Raw genomic sequence first — 24,575 nt, forward strand, 5'->3', positions numbered from 1 at the left:
CCTACCACTGGGGGCAAGCCCAAGTACTTATCATGGTGCACAACTTGTTGGATGCCCCAATAGTTTAAGATATCAGTCTGTTAAGATGGTTGCACATTTTTACTGAAGATCGTGGTTGTTTTGAGCTTGTTGACCTTTTGTTCTGAAAGATGTTCATAGTTGTTTAGCAGATTTTGTAAGTTCACCTTTTCTTGCATTGTTGCCTTGCAAAACACAATACTATTATCAGCAAATAATAAATGGTTAATGGGCGGGGCCCTCGACATATTCTAATTCATGATATCAACTTCCTTGCTTCAGCTTGAATGAGAAGAGCTATCAAACTTTCGGTGCCTAAGAGGAAAAGGTAAGGTGACAAAGGGTCACCCTACCTTAGGCCTCTCGAAGGGACAATAGGGCCCTGAGGAGTTCCATTAATAAGGATTGAGTAGCTAACTATTCTAACATAAGTCATGATCAAGTTGGTCCATGATTGGTTGAAACCCATCTTCAGCATGTTTTTTTTTTTTTTTTTTTTTTTTTTTTTTTTTTTTTTACAGAAATTGCCACTTTAGTCTATCGTAAGCTTTGCTCATGTCAAGTTTGATGGATATGAACCCTATTTTTCCCACCCTTTTCTGCTTTAAGAAGTGAACCACCTCATGAGCTACTAGAATATTGTCTGTTATTAACCTACATGGGACAAAAGCACTTTGGGAGGGTGAAATAATGGGGTTAGGAAAACTTTGAGTCTATTAGCCAGGACTTTGGCAATAAGTTTGTAGGACACATTACACAAGCTAATGGGGCGGTACTCAGCAACTATTTTTGGGTTTTTCTTCTTTGGAATTAACGTAACATGAGTATGATTTAGGGAGGGAGGGAAATTACCAGTATTCAGGGCCTTCAAAACCACAAATGATACTGACTTCCCTATTGTGCTCTAGAATGATTGGTAGAAAATCGGAGCCATGCCATCAGGGCTAGGGGCTGAGTTGGGTTTCATCTGGTGTATGGCCATGTTCACCTCTTCCTTAGTGAAGGGTTGAAGGAGATTGTTGTTCATTTATTTCATGACTCGACCCTCTATACAAGACCAGCAAGCTGCACTTTCACTAACGTCGGTTGGGTTTGATGAGGATGAATATATGCTCTGGAAGTACTCTAAGATGAGTTGATTTCTGTTGTCCCCAACCCACCAAACACCTCCCTCATCCATAACCCCTTCAATGAGGTTCTTCCTCCTTCTCTGGGTCGCTTTATGGTGAAAGAAAGAAGTGTTTTTGTCCCCTTTTTTCAACCGGAGGGATTTTGATCTTTGCCTCCACAATATTTCTTCTCTTTCAATCTATGTGTGCAAGCTGTTGTGGGCTGCTTTTTGTTCCTCCGCTCGAAGACCATAAGGGTCAACTGACTGCAATCGTTGGATGGCTTTTCATGCCAAATTGATGTTTCTCTGAACATTTCCAAATACATTGTGATTCCATGCCATTAATTGCTTGCTACATTCATCTATCATCATCATTAAAGCTTTGAAGTCTATGCTTTTATCTCCGTCTTTCCAGCATTTTCAATAACTTGTTTGCAGCCTGCATGTCCAGTCCACATCGCCTCAAACAGAAATAATTTGGTACCTCTCTTTTCTTGTTCCACCCCCTTTAAGTGAAGAAGTAAGTGGGTATGGTTTGAGTGTGCTGCACTACTGTGGATCACTCTTCCTCTTGGCCAGAGGTTGCACCACTTACAATTAGCTAGAGCTCTGTCTAGCCGTTCACTAATACTGTCTTCTACTCTCCTCTTGTTACACCACGTATAAGGGATCCCCTCATAGCCTAAGTCTTTCAGCATGCAATCGTCCACACATGATCTAAAGGCCATCATTTGCCATTAAGCCCTTACTCTTCCACCTCTTTTTTCTTCTCTGCATATAATCTCATTGAAATCACCTATAACCAACCATGCATCATTGTCTTCAGCAGCATGAAGTGTTTTTAGTAAACGCCATGTTTCTTCTCGACAAGCTGTTTCTAGGTGCCCATACACTCCCGTTAAAAACCATTTGCTGTGTCCACCTTCCTTTGTGATACAAGAACTGATGTGGAACTGTGAGTAATTAGTTATTGAGAGGTTCAAGTCATTTTGCCATAACATTGCCAAACCACCACTTCTTCCTTCACCACCCACCACTAAGCAATAGTAAAAACCCAATGTAAACTCTAAGGCTTACATTATCCTAGTTGATAGTTTAGTCTCTTGGAGAAACACAAGCATGGGGACTTCCCTCCGAATTAGGTCTCGGAGAGCACGAACTCCTCGGGGGTTCGCAAGCCCCCTGGAGTTCCAACTTATAAGTTTCATGACCCCGAGCGAGGCTGTCTTCTAACCTCCATCGATAGTGCTAATACCAGGTTGACTTCCTTGTTCCCCAGTTTTTGGCGTTTAGGAAGTTGTTGGATGTTTTCAATACTGAATCCAAAAGCTCGTGGGCTTGGTCTCTTCTATTGGTTCTGTGATGGGCTTTTCGGAGTTGGTAACCTGGGTGGGCCTTTTTTCCTGTGCCATTTTTTTCCATTTGAATTCATGGGAGTGGGCTTCCCAAGTGCAATAGGGCCCTCCACCGAAACCCCTTCGAGCACCTCATGCTTGCTAGTTGGAACTGTAGGGAGTGAAACAGTAGTTTGATCAGCTTGCCCTCTACCTTCTGACTCATTACCTTCAATCCTACTAACTATATGTTCCATGTTTACCTCACTAGCGTTGAGCTTTGTTCCATATGTTGAGGATGAAGATCCTCTGCCTTAATATAAGGCTTTCCTATTATAGACTTCATTGACCCATGATTAGTGTAGTCTTATTCTTTCCTTTATTTACTTGATTTCTTTACTTTATTTGTAATCAATCTCTATATGTAATTTCCATATATACTCATGTAAATGCAACTATATAATACCATAGACTCATCAACGCAAAGTGTGGTGGTTTCACTAAACTCCTGGTATCACGAGCCAAACCATATTAACATCCTTTATCCAGCATCCTCCTCTTCATGGCTACCAAAACCTTCCCCACCCTTCTCCCTTTCAACACCTTAATTCACATGGTCACCATCAAACTCTCTTCCACCATCTCCTATGGAAAAGTCAACTTCTTCCCCTTCTTGAGAGCCAAGATCTATTAGGTTATGTTGATGGAACCATTCTGTCGCCACCTTGATTTGAACTTGCCGATTCTCACACACCCAACGACAAACACTTGGCATGGAAAGTTGCTAACCAATGCCTACTCAGTCTCCTCCTTTCTTCTCTCACCGAGGAGGCCATGTCCAAGGTTGTTGGCCTCTCCACTGCACGTGAGGTTTGGTTGGACTTGGAAAACACTTTCAATCATTGATCGAAAGCCCGTGAAATCTGCCTAAAAGTTAATCTCCAACTGATGAAGCGTGGCACCCAATCTGTTACCATTTGCGCTTGAGCCTTCAAGGCCATCTATGACCAGCTTCATGCAATTGGTCGGCCGGTTGATGGAATCGATAAGGTGCACTGGTTCCTCCGTGGTCTCGGAGCTGACTTCTCGAGTTTCTCCACCACGCAAATGGCTCTCACTCCTCTCCCCTGTTTTGTAAATTTAGTTTCCAAAGTTGAGAGCTTTGAGCTCTTTTAGAAGTCACTGGAGTCTATTGCACCTCCAACTGCAGCTTTCCTTGCTGCAAACCGTGGCCCCAATCGTAACAACCAGCATCATTCTTCCCAAAATTCCCATGGCTGAACCAATGGCCATGGACGCAACTCTAGAACTAGCTCTAGAAATCGTGGCTGCTCCAACTCTGGACAAGGGCCCCGTCCTCCTCTCTAGTGAACCCAGTGAACCTCACGCTCATCTTGCCGAAGCCTTCAATGCTTCCTGCTTTGTTAATGGAACCAAAGCTTTTGATTGGTTCTTGGACACAGGGGATTTGGGCCCACATTTCCAATGACCCATCCCTTTTGGATCAGTCCACTTAGTACAAGGGTAAGGACTCAGTAATTGTGGGAAATGGTGCCTCATTACCTATTCCACTCTCACCATAGACTCACCAACACAAAGTTTGGTGGTTTCACTAAACCCTCTCACCATAGAGACGAGGTTCTGACTATTCTAGCCGGGCTATGGTTGTCTCTATGATGGAGTTGAGAGCTGAACATTTTAGCCAAACGTCATCCTTTCCTGTCACCTTCTCTGGTATTTTGTCCCCAGCAATAGGAGTTTGAAAAGTTCCCGCTTTTGGGGGGTCCCTTGTTGTGGCCATTGGAGGCAAATCATTTTATTCCAAGGCCACCGAAGAATTGATTTTGCTAGGTTGCTGGTTCCAATCCCTTTTCGCCTACCATTTTCCCATGTAATCTCCAATCCTCATCCATGGACCAAACATCATCAATTTCTTCAAGGATGACTCCAGATTTGACTTCCAGTGGACGCACTCAGTATGACCATGTCCCAACTTGCTGCATGTATAGCAGAAATTCGGCAACTGTTTATAACTTAACCAAACCCAATGCGTGCCTAGTTTCCCTAGATTTACCTTCTTACCTCTCAGTAGAGGCTTTGAGATGTCCAGCTTGATTCTAGTTTTGAGGTATTTCCCCCAAGCTGCTGACTCTTCTTCTGCATCTATATCTTCCACTTCCCCTATGGATTCCCTGATAAGTTTCCCCACTTGGGTGTTCATGGCATTTAATGGAAGGTCATGTAATCGAATCGAAAAGGAGGCTTCATGGAGTCGAATCTTGTTTATCTGCAAGTCACCCTCCATTTCCTTCATCGAGACTAGGGTTTTTTTTCGAAAGACCAAGATCCCACTGCTTTTATTCTATTGCGGTCCCTCACATCCTCAAAAGCCACCAGGATCATTATGGGTTCTAGGTTTTTGAAGGATATGTTTTTCACCAAATGCCATATCTTTCTCATCATTTTCTTGAAAGCTTCCTTGTTGTAGTGGCATTCAGTAAGTAGCAAAATAACCTTGCATTTTCCCCCCAAGGAGATGGTTTCCTTGAGAAGCTCTGTCTCTATTATGGCCTCCTCACTTTCTTTCTCCGACAAGTACAATTGCTTGTACACCTTTTCCAATTCATCATCCATCGATGTTTGGTGTCGTTAACCAAACAAAACTCGTCATTGGAAGGTAACGGGTTGAGCTCAAAATCACTTCGTTTACAATCACAGACGCGAGTCTGAGGTAGAAGGCCTGTACTAAGATAGGGAGAGAAACTTGTACTAAGAAAGGAGCAAGCCTCAATTTTTTTTTTTTTTTAATTAAGTCATGTTTTACATTGGGTTTTGGTTCGGTAGATATAAAGGATTTAACAATTTTGGTGTCAAGTTCATGTGTTTGCATTGACAATATTAAAAGACTAATTTTTGGAGCAATAGGATTTAACCATGCAATTGTTTTGAGCAATTATGTGAAAATCAAAGTATTTGGAAGGTAATGATATTTTAAGGTTTGTGGATGTTAGACTTTAGAGAAAATATAGATTTTTGTTTTATATACTCGGATTTTAGTTATGAAGTACGGGTTCAGTAGGAAATTCATACAAGTTACATGATATTGTATAGGTGACGCAAGTCGATAATCCCCTTGGCTATTGTGAGGAAATTTAGAGAAGTTAAAAAGTCCACATAAGTGGGGTTCCTATTCTAAACTTTGCATAAAAAGAAAATTGAACTGAAGTTGATTTTATGAAAAATATGCATGGTATGTTTTGAAAAGAAATATGAAAACAATCTCAGTTATGGGTTTTGCATTACTCATGAAATCTGTATAAAAGAAAAAGTGTTTTATGATATGACTAGTGTAGACATGAGCAATATTTTGACATGCTATTTCTGAAATGTGCAAAAGAGTGAATATGAAATCTGTGATTTTTGTACATGTTATATGAAGATGCTTTGAATCTATTTTGATTATGTGAAAATGATATGAAAATGTTCAATACTCTGTTTGATATGATTTGACATTTGAAAAAAATTTGGCATGACTTTATGATTCTGTTTTGATTTTGTATCTGATTCTGTTTGTAGTTCTCATACAATGGCTCTAATTTTGTTATATGGTTGGTACCAACATCTCTGATATGAGTGCACCCACTTTGAAAACAAAGTGATTTTTTTGTGTGTTATTTCCTTTGTGCACACTTGGGTCTCCGAGAATGAATAAGAGAAAGTTTCACATTCTGATACTACCTGATTTGGTCATTGAGGATACCACAACCGTACCATGGGGGTGAAACATGATGGTATATGATATGATATGATATAATACGAAATGATATGATAAGATGAAGATCAAATGTTCAGTGATGTTATGCCAAAGGGTCTTTGAATATGAATATTTGGCCTTTGAATATGAATATTTGGTTTTTGGATATGAACAGTTTGAAATGTCGTTATGATGTTTTGATAACATTTGTTTTTGGGGATATGCATTCTGAAAATGAAATGTTTTGTTTCTGTATTCTAAACTTTCTAAAAATATTCATATTTACATACTATCATATATTCTTTACTTACTGAGTTGTTGATAACTTACTTCTTATCTCTACATTATTTTTAAATGTTTGAATGTTTCACTTGAGGATCAAGAATTGAAAGCATGTATAAGGCTACGTGAGCTTAGTGGATTAAGTACAAAGGTTATTAGAGAATTTTATTCAGTAGTTTTATTTTGTTTTGTTTTGTCAACTTGATATTTTGGAAGGTTGATATTTGTTTTGAGATTTTGTGGCATTTAGAATAATTCTATTGCAGCAACTGATTTGAAACAAAGAGTTCTATGCGTCATTGAGAATTTGGAGTCTATGATTGTATGTTGAAATATCATGTAAGTGACAAGAAGTAACTCTCTGACCCAAGCGAGAGCGAGTTGTTATAATATACTACAACATATCAGTATATTATCAATATATTATTATATATTATATATATAATATCATATATACTATATCTATATATTGGCAAAACCGGATCGAAACCGGTAAAACCAAAAGTACTGGTTTAGGAGTATAATTAGTGCAATATAGGTTCTTCAAATCTTAAAACCGGTGTATATCTATTTGGTTCTAATATATATCCAAAATCGGACTGGTTACATATAACCCTACATATAATAAATGATGTACATATTTATGAAATTTTTAGTAGAACATTTTTTGCTTATTATAAACACCAGTATTGTGTTAACAAAACTTAATTCAAGCAACCAGTTAGTTCAACCCAACAACTTTAGTTCTCTATAGAACTACATACATTTATTTCTCCTATTATCAATCTTACTGTCATAAAAAGATCTTATAAAAGTAAACACACAAACTTATATAACTTTATATGATATATTAAATATACTTTATAATAAAAATAATTTTACAATCCAACATATAATTATTTCAAACTACAAGATCAGTTTGTAAGTTTATTTTTATGAAATTTTTTTTTTAATTAATTAATTAAGCATGTCTCTTAATGTATACGTGTGTGTGTATATATATATATTGAAAGAATCTTCATAATTTCGGGATATATACTAGTACTGGTCCATATATATATGTATGCTTTTATATTTTCCACACGCGTGGAGCACTGGAAGTAGTAAATCTTGATGGGGTTACATCAATACATATAATGCGGCCTGTCGTTGTACGTGATGGGTTAAGTAGTGGTGGAAGTCCTGTAGTTTGATGCAGACGATCGAAGGATCGATGGGCCAACGTTAACTAACGTCGATTGATCGAGTACATTAATATCTTTTACTGCATTTTGTTTCGCTAGCAAAACTGTTAAGTTGGAGGGCGGATCTGATCATTGATAAATATACATATATATATATATATATATATCATGATATCTATATCTATATCCCTTTTGAGCTCTTCGAATTATTTCACATGTGGATCATCACAAATATCTTGACAATGTCAGAAATATCTTAACAATGGGGCACGTACCTGCCATGTCATCATGATTCTTTCCCAGATTTGTTTAATTTTATGATCCTGATCCATCAAGGCCAAATGATAAACATTAGTGAATTAAGATCAGATCACAGGTCACACTGTTAGAATAACGACTTTTGGTTTGATATTTTGTAGATGAAATCAACTTAGTTTAGAACCCTATAGGTTGATATGAGAGGCATCAACAAAATAAATAAATAAATAAATTTATGGTGAAAGTAATTAATTGACTGAGGGCTCATGGAAACTCATGAAAAGGAGGTAATTGATCTGGTGGGATCTTTTAGAAGTTAGTGGGAATTATACGATAATCATAGAAAGGAGGAAATGATAAGATCTTATAATTAAGTATGATTGTGGCTTTAAAAGTAAGATGCATGCTTGTAAAGAAGCAATAGATATGAGAAAAGAAAAAGGGTTGAAAATAAAAGGTGTTTTAAATAACATGATGATGATCATCACTGAAAAGATATATTTTGGTTCTTGTATTTATGTCATGTGTGTGTGATGCTCTTTGAAATTTACAATCTTCTAGATCCAACATATATAATAATTCACCAAAACTACTGTCTCCCGCAGATTCTAATGATCGTCAATGTACGTACATTCTGATATTGCATACCAAATCAGTGTCCATATCATCCTTCTTGTCCTTGTATGCATCAAATCTTCAGGGCGAAAAGCATGAAAATATCGGTGATCAGTATGATATTGTACGTCTTAGAGAGAGCAAATCACAGTACAACTGTACAACACAGTGGAAAAATGATGAAAAATAGTATCTGCTAAAAAGTAGATACTGCTATTCTACCTAAAACATTTTAGAAGTGAGCCATTTTCCATGGAAAAGAAAGCTTTTTGGAATTGATCGTAGCTAGCCATGGCAGGTGGAGATAAGGAGGGTGGAAGGGCTAGCTAGATCCTGGGGCCTATGCAAATGAGCAGTGACAGAATGGTCCTAGTAGTCGTGTATATATGTAGCTGCATGCTGCGTATATATGTGTACGTAGTCCCTTTAGTGTAATACACATTAATTTCTACACAGACCCATGTGATGGATACCAATATTTAATGATGACTCTGCCACCAATCCACCAAAGAGAGAGGGATGGAGAGAGAGAGAGAGAGAGAGAGAGAGAGAGTGATGATCGATGTGGGAGAGGCAATGAAATCATGTATGAAATATTATTATGGCAAAGGCTATAAGCTAATTTTATAAAGATTTTGTGTAGACAGCAGAACCCAAAAGACCACGCGTGTGCCTCTCTTCTGCTTTTGGATTCCTTTAATTGGCTTTAGTTGTACTCCCACCCACTTCAAGTCAATCAGCATCTTTTTTATCTTTATGCTCCCTCTCCCCCTTTTCTTTTCTTTGTCCCCCCCTTTTTTTTACCTCAATATCTGCAAGGAAAAGTCCATATATATACTACTTTCTCTTCGGCGGCCTTTATGATTTTGTCAATAATTATGTATAAATTTGAATATTATATCAATCCCAACACAATTACATCACAATTAAGAAGATATTGATGGGATATATACCACTTAATGTCTCATTTGTAATACTATAATTAGAAACGATCGATTTAATTCGTGTCTTGGCCATAACATTATGATCATGAACATGTACACGTACAGATATTAATCAGTACTACTCGGCATTTGTAATAATATCCTTATATATCTATGAACAAAGAGAGAATATTGGTTAAAATGATCATAAAAAGTACTTGAATCTAGGGATGATGCTAGTCGATGATCATGTTAATGTGTTTTAATTTGTTGGTTTTCCAACTTGTGTATGAGAGAGAGAGAGAGAGAGAGAGAGAGAGAGAGAGAGAGAGAGAGAGAGAGAGAGAGAGAGAGAGGCATATATATGGAAATCTTAGGTTTTGTTGCAGGTGGGAAGAAAAAATGATAAGTGGAATCATTAAGAGGCATGAAAATCTATCCCAGTAGTCTAGGTATAATGTGTTAAACGCTTAGAAAGCACGCGCATAGCATGATCCCTTTTTTTCTGGGCCTCGATCACTACGTAAGCATGAGCACTACTGACAAAGCATTAGGTTTTGCGCATACATCCATCGATCCCTTTTTTTACCACCACTAGCTGGATAGGAGCTTCATCATCCTCATGCATATCAGCAGTTGGATCCTACCCATGATCATTTTAAAAAACCTTGGCCGTATTATTCATCAACATCTTCATTGGTGGTACATAAAGTAGCCATATTCTAGCTAGCTAGAGATCGATCAATCTATCGATGACTCCATCTTTAATATTTTTTTTTTCGCTATTGTCATTTCCACTAATGGTTGAAACCATGATCTCATCTCCATTTCTTTATTTAGGTTATGTTAATCCCTTAACATTCCTAATTATAAACTTTGCATATATATTACGTACTATAATTAGCTAGCTATCTATCAGATATAGATCCACATTATCTTTTACTTGATCTCATGCTCGAGAAGAGAGAGAGAGAGAGAGAGAGAGGGTGAGAGAGAAATTATTATGAAAAGAGAAATACTATAGTCATAAATAGATTATACAAAAGTAATTATACAAACTGATATGACTTCATGTAATTCGTCAGATTGTAAAATTACTTTTATTATAAAGTATTATATCTGATAAATCATATGAAACTACGTTAATTTATTAAATTTCTTTTATGTAATCCTTTTGTAGATGTGACACCCCTCATCTTTGCCCAATGATCAAGTACCTAAGATTGATCAACATGACGCCCACCGTAATACGCATGTTGTATCGAGTAGGACCCCAACTTGTCAGTCCCTCATGAGATGCATGTCCATATCAGATGATCTAACTAGTAGGTTTAATTAGCCATGATCTCATGCATGTTTAGTGGAGAGATTTGGCCGGGACGTTGCTAATAAACACAAAACTAGCTAGTTCTGATGATGATGATCATCATCTACCTAATAATCTTGAATCTCAGAAATTTAAAAAAAAAAAAAATCTTTATTGGAATTAAGGTGGTGATCATTGGCAATTATCAGGTTGTTAAAGCAACAATTATTTGAAGCAATTACAAAGATCAGATCAGAGAAGAAAAGTTGTGAAAAACCAAGACAGGACTTTAGATTAAATAAGAGGAAACCCATTATTATTTGACATATAAACATTGATAAATTGGGAAAAAAATAATAATAATAAAGAAAAAAATAAGAAGATATATATATATATATATATATATGTAAAAGAAATAATGGGATGGGTGGGAGGACGTGGGTGCGTGTAGGAGATAATGAAATTTTTATAGTGGGTGGGTCCCAACAGGGCCCATCCACCGATACCAAATGATTTGGGGAAGATCGCGTGTGTAAACGTAATCGATCATAAAGATTCAAGGGTGCCCAAGAAATTCTCCACTAGAAAGTGGGAGTGGGTGCCACGTGTCAGCTTCCTAACTCCATTTTGTAAAGCTTCGGTAAACGACATCTCATGACCCTAGCTATTGTATTCCTATTTGCCCCACCCGCCCACCACCGCCTCTTTTTTTAAAATATATATATATATATAATTTAAATTTGATTATCGGCTTTGCCATTTGAATTAAACAAAAATATCCAAACGCAATAAACGACACTGAATCAATGATAGCTTGGCACAAAGGGTGGGTCAGTCTAATTAATCACAAACACTTATGGAGCACATTATAAGCGCCCTCCCAATCACTGGATTCAATTTGGATTGCATTTGTGCAACCGAACAGAGTAGGCTGGCCTTACATTATCATCAACATTATTATAAAAATAAATCAAGTTAGGCCTTGGAGTATTTTAATTATTGAATTCTGGCATTTTCGACCCTTCGTTTTTTCATCTTTTCTTACATTTTCGACTTTATATCTTAATATTAATTTCAAAAATTTTATATATAGTCACCTCTATAATTTCAAAGATCATGATGCAGCTATGCATAAAGACTATCAACCAGCTTTGGTCTCGCATCACTTATACTTTTACTCAAAAAAGATAACAATTTATTTAAAAATTATTCTCGCTTTTTTTTTTTTTTATTCTCCATAAGAGATAATGAAAATTCTCATAGTCGATGAAAACGATGAAAGTAAATAAATAAAAACAATGATTTTGGAAATTGTAAAAATATATATTTATATTATATATTCTTTATCTTCATGATATACTTTTCCTTTTGTTTGAGCGTTTCAGTGGTCGTTGTGTATTTAATTTTTAAGCTATTTTATCACCATATTACAATAATTAATGATCAGTGGTTGCACCGAAAATCCAACTTTTAAAAGTTGGAAAATGTTATATCTGGAGTGACAATATAACTTTCCTTCATGCATTAAATTGTATTACTACATTGACTTTATACTAATATTTATAAATTAGGTAATGAACGTATAATAAACGATCATATATCTTTACAATGATGATAAAGTGTTTTAAATAAAAACAAAACAACAAGATCAGGAAAACCGCGCGTTTGCAGCTTCATGATCATGCAATATGAATTAAGGAGAGGTTTCTCGATGTAGATCGATTTTATTGGCTAAAAATAAAAGGAAATTGCATGTTTGTTTAAATAAGATGTTCTATTAATATTGCACCCGGCCTGCGGATCAATATAAAAATAAAAAAGATGAAACCAATTTCTAAATATATGATATCAAGTGCATTGTTTTATCATATTTGTGTCTATATATATAGCAAATAATATATATATATATATATATATAGATTATATGTATATATATGCTAGTGTTTTATGTTTTTAGATACGTACATAAAATAGGGTTTATAATATTTATTCTACCCTTGTAGATTTTCAAGACAACCATAAATTAATTATTCTCAATAAATTATGTAGCAGTACTTATTTCATGTGTTTATCTCTCTCCGTCTTAAGGTCCATAAGTTCGAGTAAAATTTTGAGAAGATCTTGACCTAATGATATAAAGTACGTGTTGTAGAATAACTAATTTCATAAACTATTTTGTACTACAATTACTTATCTTGTCTTGTGCTTTTCATTTCACAACACATTATCAACACAAAGTTTCACCGCTTGAGACACATTATCATTTACATGAAGAACTATCGACCAAGGACCTTACAAAACACGATCCCTTAGTATTATGGATTATTTTAAAGGAGAGGTGAAAATTCAAGAGCACCATAATCATCCCAAAAGCTCATTCAATTAGCTGAACTTTGGTCGTCACAAGATTCTAAGATTGTGAGTATTAATTTGTACTCTTTAAATGCAGCTCAAAGTGGACATTATGCCAAAAAAGATCACTGGAGAAGACATGTTAGAATATATATATATATATATATATATATATATATATATAATATACACATACCCCATTTCATGCCTTCTAGTCCTATAATATTTATATAAAGAGTGCAAATTTTGTGAAAAATATCTTGTTTGCTAGAGAATATTGAACAAAACAATTATCTTAATGCATGCCAATGGGGATGTTTGTATATATATAGTCTTAACTCTTCAAAGAAAAGATTACACCTTAGAACTCGAATTGCAACAAAATGAGGCAAAACTATGGAAAAAAACATAGGCTTATATGATGCCCAAACCTTTAATTATGAACTGTGAAAATAAGTGCTATAGGCAGTGAGGTATGAAGAACATCAACCATGCATGTAGACGTGTGCCAAACCATCTTGATATACAAATAAAACCCGGTTCTTCGAATAAAAAATCTGGGTTTGAAACCCTGCACCCCCTGTATTAAAAATAAAAAAAAAAGGAGATGAAAATGAATTCGCTATTGCATTAATAAATGAGTGGATTCCATATTTTGATTATAATAGATTTTACCACTTTGATTAAGATTAATTTGTGCAAATTATTGAACCATTTTTCCTCTCATGAGAAGATATTGATTCATTGATTTTCCACGAAGTTATCATTTGTAAGGTTCTTATAACATTGAGATTTTAATGTTTATATTCTAATTTATGGATGAGTAAATGAGCATTGAGATCACTCTCACGTCTTGATTTTTCTATCTCCTGGCCGGTTTCTTATTGGATTAATGAATATTTTACCAGCTTCGTGATATTTGTTGCCTTTTGATTACCCTCTCATTATCATGTTTCTAGCTACCTCTATATATAATGAAGCGTACCGAAGGGATCATCTTGAGCAGTCATTTCTTTCATTTCACAACAGAAAAAGGATTCATGAATATTTCACTAGCTAGGGCAAGCTTAATTCATCACCAATATGATAAGTAATTTACACAGATTACTTCTTCACAATTATCATTATAAATATTAATATGTAATAACAATGCTATATATATATGTATATATTGATATAGTTCTTTTACAGTATATATGTTCATGAACATTGATTAATGAGATGACTAAGTGCATTGAACTGGGCATAAATCATAATTCCACAAAATTAAGCATAAACTAATAATTAATTTAGAATTGTTTAATGGACTTGCTGATCATTTCTTTTTTATTATTCTCAATCATTTTCTCCACTTCCCATTATATAAATTCACCATCATATCAGAAGTTCTAATTATTCCCTCAGGTTAATCGCTTTTAGACACGAAGATCTAGTCAATATCATACATGATTTTAATCATATTGAACGTACATACACTATCAATATTTTATTACAAAAATTATATCACCAGTTTTGCAGCCTGTTATATATATATATATATAGTTTGTACAAATTATCAAGAATATTCAATTTTGAAAAATAAAAATAAAAAATAAAAATTAAAGCTGCCAGTTGCCAATATATATTATCTGATTCCAAATGGACCAAAAAATAGTCAACAGGGAATATGGCATGCATGCATGCATATGTACTAGGAGATAAGAAATGAAGAATATTATCATTAATTCTTCACGCTATATATATATATATATATATAGGCAATTACTTAATGAGTGAATAAATGAACTATATCCCGGTATATGTATATAGTGCTCGGAGTCGGCCGATAAGATGAGCCATGGACAAGGACTACCTAAAGGAAAAGGAGAGAGAATCCATTCAAAATGGGGGTGGGAATTAGCCACTTATACCAAAGAAACAGTTGAGATCAACTAATTACATATAAAGATCAGGAACTGGAATGCCGAAAGTGAGGGGATTCTTTTCCTTTTACTGTGTAACTAAAAGAGAACATTCTCATAATTAGTATTCTTTTTCTTTTCTTGTTTTTGTTTATAACTAGCTTTGATATTCCCTCTTGGTGTCAATATTAATGTACTATCCAACTATATATATATATATATACACACACACAAGTTGACATGAAAAGCAGGGGTGCCACTTAACCAATATGCATGCGCACCCAGCTTAATTCGCAAGAAGACTGCATATTGTCTTCAACAAATAAAAGGTAGTCACCAGGACCCATATATATTATATATATGTATGTATGTATGTATGTGTATGTACTCTTTATCTCTCATGAGTGCTTCCCGAAAGGAAAAAAGTATATTTATTTTTTTTAATGGACAGAAATTGGAGTCCGATTGATGTGTTCTCCCTTTAATCATTCTTCTCTATTATTCAATGGGATTAAAATAGTTTTGAAGAGGAAAAAAATATGAGAGAGAGATTTTGGGCCGGCGGGGGGGGGGGGGGGGGGGGGGGGGGGGGGCCCGGGGCCCGCCCCCGGGGGGCGGGGGGGGGGGGGGTTTGGGGTGTGGTTGGTTTAGCTAGCATATATAGAACTTCCTCATTAATGATGTTACGTTAAATGAATAATATATTGCGATTCTAATCACATGCAATATTCATGATATGATAAAACAGTCATATCGAACATCGGAGATACGAATGTTGAAAATTACAGTGCAAACTCGATAGGTAATTAGAAAGGAATATATATTGGAATCAGTTGGCTACAGCTAGCTTTACAAAGGAAAAAGCACCATTGCTTTCGCCACCTTTTATTCGATCACTTGAAGAACTTATTCTTGGTACGTACGTAGAAGAGAGAAGAAGTAAACAATTCTCATAACAGAGGCATGGATATTATCTTGTCCTCCATGAATGAAGACTATACATCTAAACCACCCGGGAAAACGTTTCTGCAGCGAATAAAGTATACTACTATATACTGCTGCCTATAATTAACAAACCGACGTTGATTGCTTATACAAGTTCATGTAAACATAATGCATCCAGTGGAAATATGAGAAACATCGATCCTAAATGACCAAAATTTGATGCATGCAAGATGAAGATGTACGTTACACATTCAAAAAAGACGGGAATTAAGAATATAATTGGCCGGCTGCCCTCTTTGTTTTCTCGATCATCGAGCTGCTTAATTCCTTTTGCACGTGGAACTTTCACTTCATGCATGTACCTAGCTATGCCTAACTATATATATATATGTAGCGAGAATACAGATGAATCCGCCTAATGTCCTTGTCGACATAAATATGCTAAAAGGAACTGAAACAACACGAATTCTCTACGGCCCCTTTGAAAACTTTTAAACCGCTGTACTTATGGACGCTTTAATTTAATTTGTAGGAGTCTATATACAAAAGTGGTGTATTCAGATTCCCGCCGGCCCATCCTTTTAAAATTGCTTTAGCAAATGATCATGACAAGAATTTGCTAGTCTTTAATTCCATTTGCTCACGGCCAGGACGTACGTAATTCATTCAACTAGCTAACAGCATGTATATGTAGTACTACTTTATAAAATGCTTGCTTATAAAACTGAACAAATAAGCCCACCAACACCAAGAATATATAGTCTACGTCGAAGAACAAGAATTTCGTTAAAAAAATAAGAATATAGGAAAACGTATAACATATGTACAGTACTTTTGATATTTAGGGTTGGAGGAAAATGTCACTTTTACCTAAATATTAAAGTGGTAGTACTGATCATGCTGCCCTTTTATATATGGATCTGATGATAAGTTAAATTCCGTTCACCATTTCTCCTTAATTATTGATATTTCATCGCGTTCCGATTTGGGATTTTGTTTGGACTACAAGTAATCAAGAAATGTTTGCTTTATATAAAGATATTTTTATAAAAATAAACTTAAAAATTGATGCAGCGTCTCAAATTCAGATAGTCTTGAGCCTTTAAAATAGACCTAGATTTTTAGAGAATGAACCATGTTTAGTAGTCAGGAATGCCACAGTACTCCCACTTGCTTTCATTATCTAGGTATTCGATCTAGTGTGGAACTGCGAGAAGCGCCCACTACAAATTAAATTCTCTACTAGACAATAATTAATAAATAACAAGCTAGTTCCTTTCTTTTTTCCATATATATTATAAACAATTTCCTTTAGTTTCACATAGACGAGACATGATATGGTAATCATAGTCACAAGTTCTTAAGAAATATGCAAGAACATTAAAGATCCAGAAAAATATTTATAATCCAAAAATAGAGGAGAATTTCTATTTTTAGAACTCTAGTACTCCATTTTCTTTCTGCTCTCTTTAGGGCAAAAGCTTACATAATGGCTTTAATCAGTAACATATTACAATTTTCCAACTGTCATTATGCTGCATAAATGTCTATATACCCATGGTCACCCTAGAAAGATGAATCAAAGAGTGAGAAAAGAGAGAGGGGAGATGTCAATAATGGGAAACACAGGAAGAAATTTCCATAAAAAAATAATAACTAGGAGTTAGTGTCAGAGGCTCAGAATAATCTCAAGAGAAAAAGGTGGGTCCCACCATGGAGCAGGCTAGGCCTACATCACAGGGCCTTGGTAAACAGGGGACATCCTCGTGGATGCATCTCTGCTATATATTTATGTGCTCTCCCAAGTTCACTTTAGGAAGCCAAGTTAAAAGGAAGTCCTTAACTTCTCTGTGCTTCCCTAATCATCATATATCCTCACTACTGCCATCACCACCAAAACGCAGCAGCAACTTAATTTTTGGCCTTGCCTTGCTGCCTCAACTGCATGGAGCCTAAACCAGAATTTCGTGAGAGCGACCCTGTGGACAACAATCTGCCTACAGAGATGTCGGAACCCCAGAACACCACTGTCCTTGCCTACCCTGTACGAGCAAATTCTCAGTCTGTTTACCAACTTACCTTGTATCCTATAACTTTAAAGGTCATTATCTCTCTTTCTCCCTCCAAAAGCAAGAACTTATATTTTGTTTTAACATCTGGTATTGTTTATGCATAAACAATAAATATGCATGAATTGCACTGGTTAATGTTTTTTTGGTATATATAATGATTATCCTCTCTTTAATATAATGAATTAGAACTTTTGCGCTGAAGTTTCATGTTTCTTTTCCATGTTTCTTAGCACAGTTTGAAGAGGTGGTGTACAAGGTAAAACTGGAGCAGAAAGGATTATGCTGGGGTACATGGAGCAGCAGTGAAAAAACCATACTGAATGGATTATCAGGCATGGTTTCCCCAGGAGAGATACTAGCGATGTTAGGGCCATCCGGGAGTGGCAAAACCACCCTTCTTACAGCCCTTGGAGGCCGTCTAAATGGCAAGCTGTCCGGAAAGATCACATACAATGCTCAGCCTTTTTCTGGTACCATAAAGAGAAGAACAGGATTTGTGGCTCAGGACGATGTTTTGTACCCACATCTCACTGTGACCGAAACCCTTCTTTTCACCGCACTCCTAAGGCTACCCACCAGCTTGACTAAGGATGACAAAGCCCTGCATGTCGAGAGAGTGATCACCGAGCTGGGATTGAATAGGTGCCGCAACAGCATGATTGGGGGGCCACTTTTTAGAGGTATATCAGGAGGAGAAAAGAAGAGGGTGAGTATTGGTCAGGAAATGCTAATCAATCCAAGCTTGCTTCTGCTAGACGAGCCAACCTCAGGTTTGGACTCGACCACGGCTCAAAGGATCATGACCACAGTCAAAAGGCTTGCCAGTGGGGATCGAACCGTGGTCACCACCATTCACCAGCCCTCGAGCAGGCTCTACCACATGTTCGACAAGGTCATCTTGCTCTCTGAGGGCTGCCCCATCTATTATGGTCCTGCTTCAGAAGCCTTGGGATATTTTTCCTCAATCGGCTATTCAACATCCATGACCATCAATCCAGCTGATCTTTTGCTTGATCTTGCTAATGGTAATTTCCAACTTCTTTAAGAATTTGGTTTTCTTAAAGGGACTTCCTTTCCTTCTATTGAATTTTTATTTAGCATCTTTCAACCCAGATGTATATGTCACTTGGAGTGCTAGTACTGATAGTGGAGCTAAAAGTTGACTGTTTAACGAATATAACACGAACATGATTATCAATTTATTTTTCACTTCAAATGGTGACTTTAGTCTAGGATCTAACGTGTTTGCAGCTTGTTGTCTTTGTGGCTTTGAATAATCAGAATGAACGAAAAAAGTATGCGATGTCATGACCATTGTGGTAAATTTGAAAAATTGCAGGAATTTCTCCCGATTCCAAGCAATCAACCGAGCAAGTTGAGAACATGGAAGAAGAACAGAAGTTGGTCAAGGAAGCTCTGATTTCAGCCTATGACAAGAACATTTCTACGAGGCTGAAGACTGAGCTTTGCAGTTTTGATATCAAAAACTACAACCATACAAAAGATGGCTGTAAAAGTAAATCTTCTCTCTTCTCCCTCTTATTGCGGCAATATATTTGATCATTAATTTACCCTAACCCAACCTCATGCAGGAGCAAGTAGATCACCTCGGCTGCAAATGTTCATTATTTTTCTTCTCTTCTGCTACTTTAGTTTCAGCTAATGCGAAGTACTGACTTCTGGTAATGAACAGGACATGACTTCAAATCAGAGAAATGGTGTACAAGCTGGTGGCATCAGTTCAAGGTGCTGCTTCAGAGGGGACTGAGGGAGAGGAGGTTTGAAGCCTTCAACAGGTTAAGGATTTTCCAAGTTATAAGTGTGGCCGTGCTTGGAGGACTCTTATGGCTGGACACGCCAACATCTCACATTGAAGACCGTGTAAGAATCTCTCCTAGTTTCAATTAGTCAGAATTACGTTGCACATGTCCAAATTGAAGTTTGTGTCTTTAATTCATGTCAAAATTCTCATATTTTCTAACAAAATTACCTCCTTCCAAAATTTTCTTCTCTAACCTGAAAAAGTTTTGGGGGGATCTCGCTGTACTTGAACATAGTTATTGGATAAATTTACCATGATATATATATATATATATATTGAGATAGTATGTAGTTTTTATCTTGAATTATTTTCCTTATAGGCTCTAAACAAGGTTTGCATTCTGACTGCAGATCGCCTTGCTCTTCTTCTTCTCTGTGTTCTGGGGTTTCTACCCTCTCTACAACGCAGTTTTCACATTTCCCCAAGAAAGAAGAATGCTAGTCAAGGAAAGATCATCGGGAATGTACCGCCTTTCATCCTACTTCCTAGCCAGAACAGTTGGAGACCTGCCGCTGGAGCTTGCGCTCCCAACAGCCTTCGTTTTCATTATCTACTGGATGGGTGGGCTTAAACCCAATGCCATGACTTTCATCCTTTCACTACTTGTTGTTCTCTACAGTGTTCTTGTGTCCCAAAGTCTTGGCTTAGCCATCGGTGCAATTCTCATGGACGTAAAACAAGCAACTACTTTAGCTTCTGTTACAACCCTTGTTTTCCTGATAGCAGGAGGATACTATATTCAGCAGATTCCTCCATTCATAGTCTGGCTTAAGTACTTGAGCTATAGCTACTACTGTTACAAACTACTTCTTGGGGTTCAATACAAAGAGGACGATTATTATGAGTGCTCAAAAGGAGTGCTGTGTCGAGTTGGAGATTTCCCTGCAGTCAAATCAATGGGTCTGAGCAATTTATGGGTAGACGTAGCCATCATGGCCCTAATGTTGGTGGGTTATCGACTTGTTGCTTATTTGGCACTGCATAGAGTGCAGTTTAGGTAGCAATTTCTCAAGCTTTTCAGCAGAGAGGACGTTCCCTATTCCATCCAACAGGAGTTCTGATCTTCTTCGTCTTCTCAACTGTGGGAATAATCTGTTCAGATAGATCTAGATCATCATAATCATCATGCATGTTGTGAAGTTTTGATCAATCTCCCTCAGATCAACAGTCTGGCTGTATTATTAGCCTGCCGTTCTCGTTAACTCTGAGACCAATAGTACTAACTCTTAAGCTGCTTTAATTTAAGACTAAATTTCTGTCTTTTTCTAATAAAATGATCATCAATATGCTATCTGACAAAAGGAGATCAGGAAATCAAATGAAAAAAAGTGTAACATGTTCATTTCGGTTTTCAGGAAAGGTTAAAAGATCACGTCCGGACTCCGGACCTTGAAGCTCTAATCAGTAGTACTCCTCTTTTGCTGAAGTCAATTATAAATACTTGTGGGGCTTTCATACCAAACAAAAAACGTACTCTTGTTTAGTTAATGCATGGATTCCTGCAAGTGCATCAATACAAAGAGAAAAACACTCAGGCAGGGATCATTAAAGTTGGGAGTTCCTAAGGCAAATGAGACTATTTTTAGCATCCTCGATCCAAAAAGAAAAGGATCAAAACTACCTACTTTTCTGTTCTTTTCTTTTCAGTACAGGTTTGGATTAAATCCCATTTTCGCCATAACAAAAGCAAGATCAGGTGATGAAAGCAACATGCCATAGAAAGAATAGACTACCAAAATCATATAATTCTCACCACAATAATTCCCACTTCCAATGGGCAAAGTTATTCATAAGCAGTAGCAGAATTTGTGAAGGGGAATTAGCCAGCAGAGAACAACGAGAGGAGGGAGGCCCACTTTCACGTACGAGGACACCCCGATCGAAAGGTCTCTGGAGTTGGGTGGAGACCCAAGCAGAGTAGAAATGAAAGCTGAAATCCTTGTCATTTCCTACTTGAGTACAATGCACTATCCCTTCCACGCCCAACATATATTTATCTCCAGGAATATTAATAGCAAAGAACAAGAATCTGCATTCTGTCCTGTCCTTTTCTTCTTTGATTTTCTAGAACTTGTGGCTTTTATTTAAGTATTAAAAAGGTGTGAGAAGGGTGATGATCATTAGCTCAGAGCTTCAAATGATTAAACCAGAAGAAACTATGTAAGCAGTGCTTCTAACGCAGAAAAGAGCTAATTTTGACCAGACTGGAAATAATTTAACTAATATAGTTTTTTAGTCTTTGAACAAAATTCTAATGTGATTGGCTCCATGTATCACTTTTTTTAATATAAATAATTTTTTTAATCAATCACGTCAATGTACAAAAAAATATAATAAAATAACTGTATTAACAGAATTCGTATCTAAATAATAACGTTCTTTAGTTTTTCGCAAATTAAAAACAAAAGAAAATCACAAAAGCCCAAATCTTAGGGTCAGACTACGTGATATCATCCGTAAATCCGTCAGAAACATTATGAAAAGAAATTAGAGGGATAGAATTTTGCTATAAATGGATTTGGATTAAAACAAATTGATCTATTAAAATACGATTAATAAACAGGTCAATAACGGGTCAATTTATTTAACCCAAAATCAATCTGTAATAATTTGTTTAAATTTAATTTTAAAATTACAATTTTACTATTATTGAGTTGTAATATTAATGGTATTACTCAATGTACAACCCTTTATAAAACTATATTTTAAAATGAGGATATTTATGTAAAATTATATTACTTTTAAAAGTTATTTTATAAAAATACCCCTCATTTAAAACATAGTTGTATGTTTTTAATTTTCCTTTCGTTCAATATGCTAATGTTTTTATTATTATGATTGCAATTCTGGACCAATGCTTATATTTATTATTATTGAGTTCTAATTTTTTTTTTTATTATAGGTTAAAATCTCAAAAATATTAATATTTTTTATTAGTAGGCCATCTTTTTGTTTTTTTTTTCTATAACAAATATAAATTTTAATTTTTATGTAAAATTATGTTAATTTGGTCAAATTAGTTACGTGGAGTTCAACCCATATGCACAAAATAGGTTAAAATGAGTCATGTCATGTTGATCTATTTCAAATTAATAATTAAATGAGTCAAAATGGCTGACCTGACCAGTTATTTCATATTAGGGTTTGAAAGTTTGACCCATTTATCTTAATGAGTCGTGTTTGAATTGACCCATATACTTGAATGTCTATGACTTGATAGGATATGAACACGACCTACAAACACAAATTGCCACCCCTAACTCAGTGTTACGGGTGGCAACATATATGTTACACAATTCGTTAACCCAATACGAACATGACACGATAATAGTAGGTTAGGATTTAGTCTTAACGGGTTGACCTGTTATAACACGATTTCTTAACTGGTTGATAACAGGTTAACCCGTTTTGATCTTAAAGCTACAATTATACCTTTATACCTAAAAGTAAAATTGTTAGAATTTTAATTTTAATATTTTTATTATTTGGATTGTAATTTTTAATTTGTAGTTAGTTTTATAATTTTTATAGATATTGTGATTTTAACATTTATATAAAATTATGTTAAATTTAATCAGGTCAAATGGGTTAATTTCGGCCCTATTCAACCAATTTACATAATAGTTTAAAACAGATCGTATTGTATTGTGTTAACAAATTTCGTAATATTTACTAATTGGTAGAAATTGATTGACACGATACGACTCATTATGTTAATGGGTCGTATTAGAGTTTGAGATTTTGACACGATAAGTTTAACATGTCAGGTTAGAATTAATCTATATAATATAATATATATACTTTGACACGATACGAAGACGACCCGTTAATACGATTTGAGGCCCTACCCAAATCATGAAAAAATCTCTTACCAAACACCATTCTTTCAATGTAGTTGAGTTTTAAAGTGCATTTTTTAAGAATTCGTTCGATTAACCTGGAACGACGTTTTGCTTATCTTTATCTACCCATGCATGTATCTGGCCTCTTAAATGTAGCATTTATGCATCTTGGTTTTTGATAATATAAATAGGCCATGATCTATTGGTAATGTGATAGACTGAAGTTTAAGCCATGTTTGGTTAGCATATTTAAAAATAAAAAAAATTTTCAAGTACTTCAGTCCAAATATAATTCGATTTTCCATCAATTTATTTGCATAGATTTCAATGAAAAATATAAATATGAAAATTAAAACAACCTTTACAAAAAATCAAAATAAAAACTATTATTACAAAATTATATTCAAACAAAATTTTCAACCATAATACCTATCCACTCTTAAAACTCTCAATACAGATTTTTTTTTTTAAAAAGAAAAAAAAGAAGAAGAGAGAAATCATAGTTACAATAGTGAGTGTATAAGTGCCGCGCAATTATTTTGAAAAAAAAAATAAAGAACCCACATGAAAAGAAATTAATTTTTTAATAATGAACCACACTTTGATATAGTACCAGATGTTGCTTCTTCCTTGCCTCCCGTGGCGCCATCTTCTCAAGATGCTACAATTCCCTTTTTTCTTCATCCCAATAATAACCTCGGTGTTATTCTTGTAACATAGCCTCTACTTGGAGATAAATATCATACCTAGTCTCGCGCGATGACGATGGCCTTCTCAACCAAGAACAAATTAGGGTTTGTGGATGGTTTGATTCTTAGGCCTGATTCCACTAATCCTCTTTTTCCTTCTTGGTTAC

General features: G+C 35.6%; 1 protein-coding gene across 1 annotated transcript; it reads left to right on the top strand.

The window, feature by feature from the left end:
- The first annotated feature begins 17,787 nt into the window (after positions 1–17,787).
- LOC122280380 (ABC transporter G family member 14-like) lies at positions 17,788–21,219 on the top strand. The gene is made up of 5 exons (XM_043091256.1): positions 17,788–18,084; positions 18,291–19,080; positions 19,395–19,571; positions 19,749–19,936; positions 20,228–21,219. Exons 1-5 carry the CDS (start codon positions 17,929–17,931, stop codon positions 20,876–20,878), a joined length of 1,962 nt encoding a protein of 653 aa, XP_042947190.1. The 5' UTR covers positions 17,788–17,928; the 3' UTR covers positions 20,879–21,219.
- The last annotated feature ends 3,356 nt before the right edge of the window (positions 21,220–24,575 follow it).

This window comes from Carya illinoinensis, chromosome 11 (assembly GCF_018687715.1).
Source record: "Carya illinoinensis cultivar Pawnee chromosome 11, C.illinoinensisPawnee_v1, whole genome shotgun sequence".
In the NCBI taxonomy this organism is placed as follows: Eukaryota; Viridiplantae; Streptophyta; class Magnoliopsida; order Fagales; family Juglandaceae; genus Carya; species Carya illinoinensis.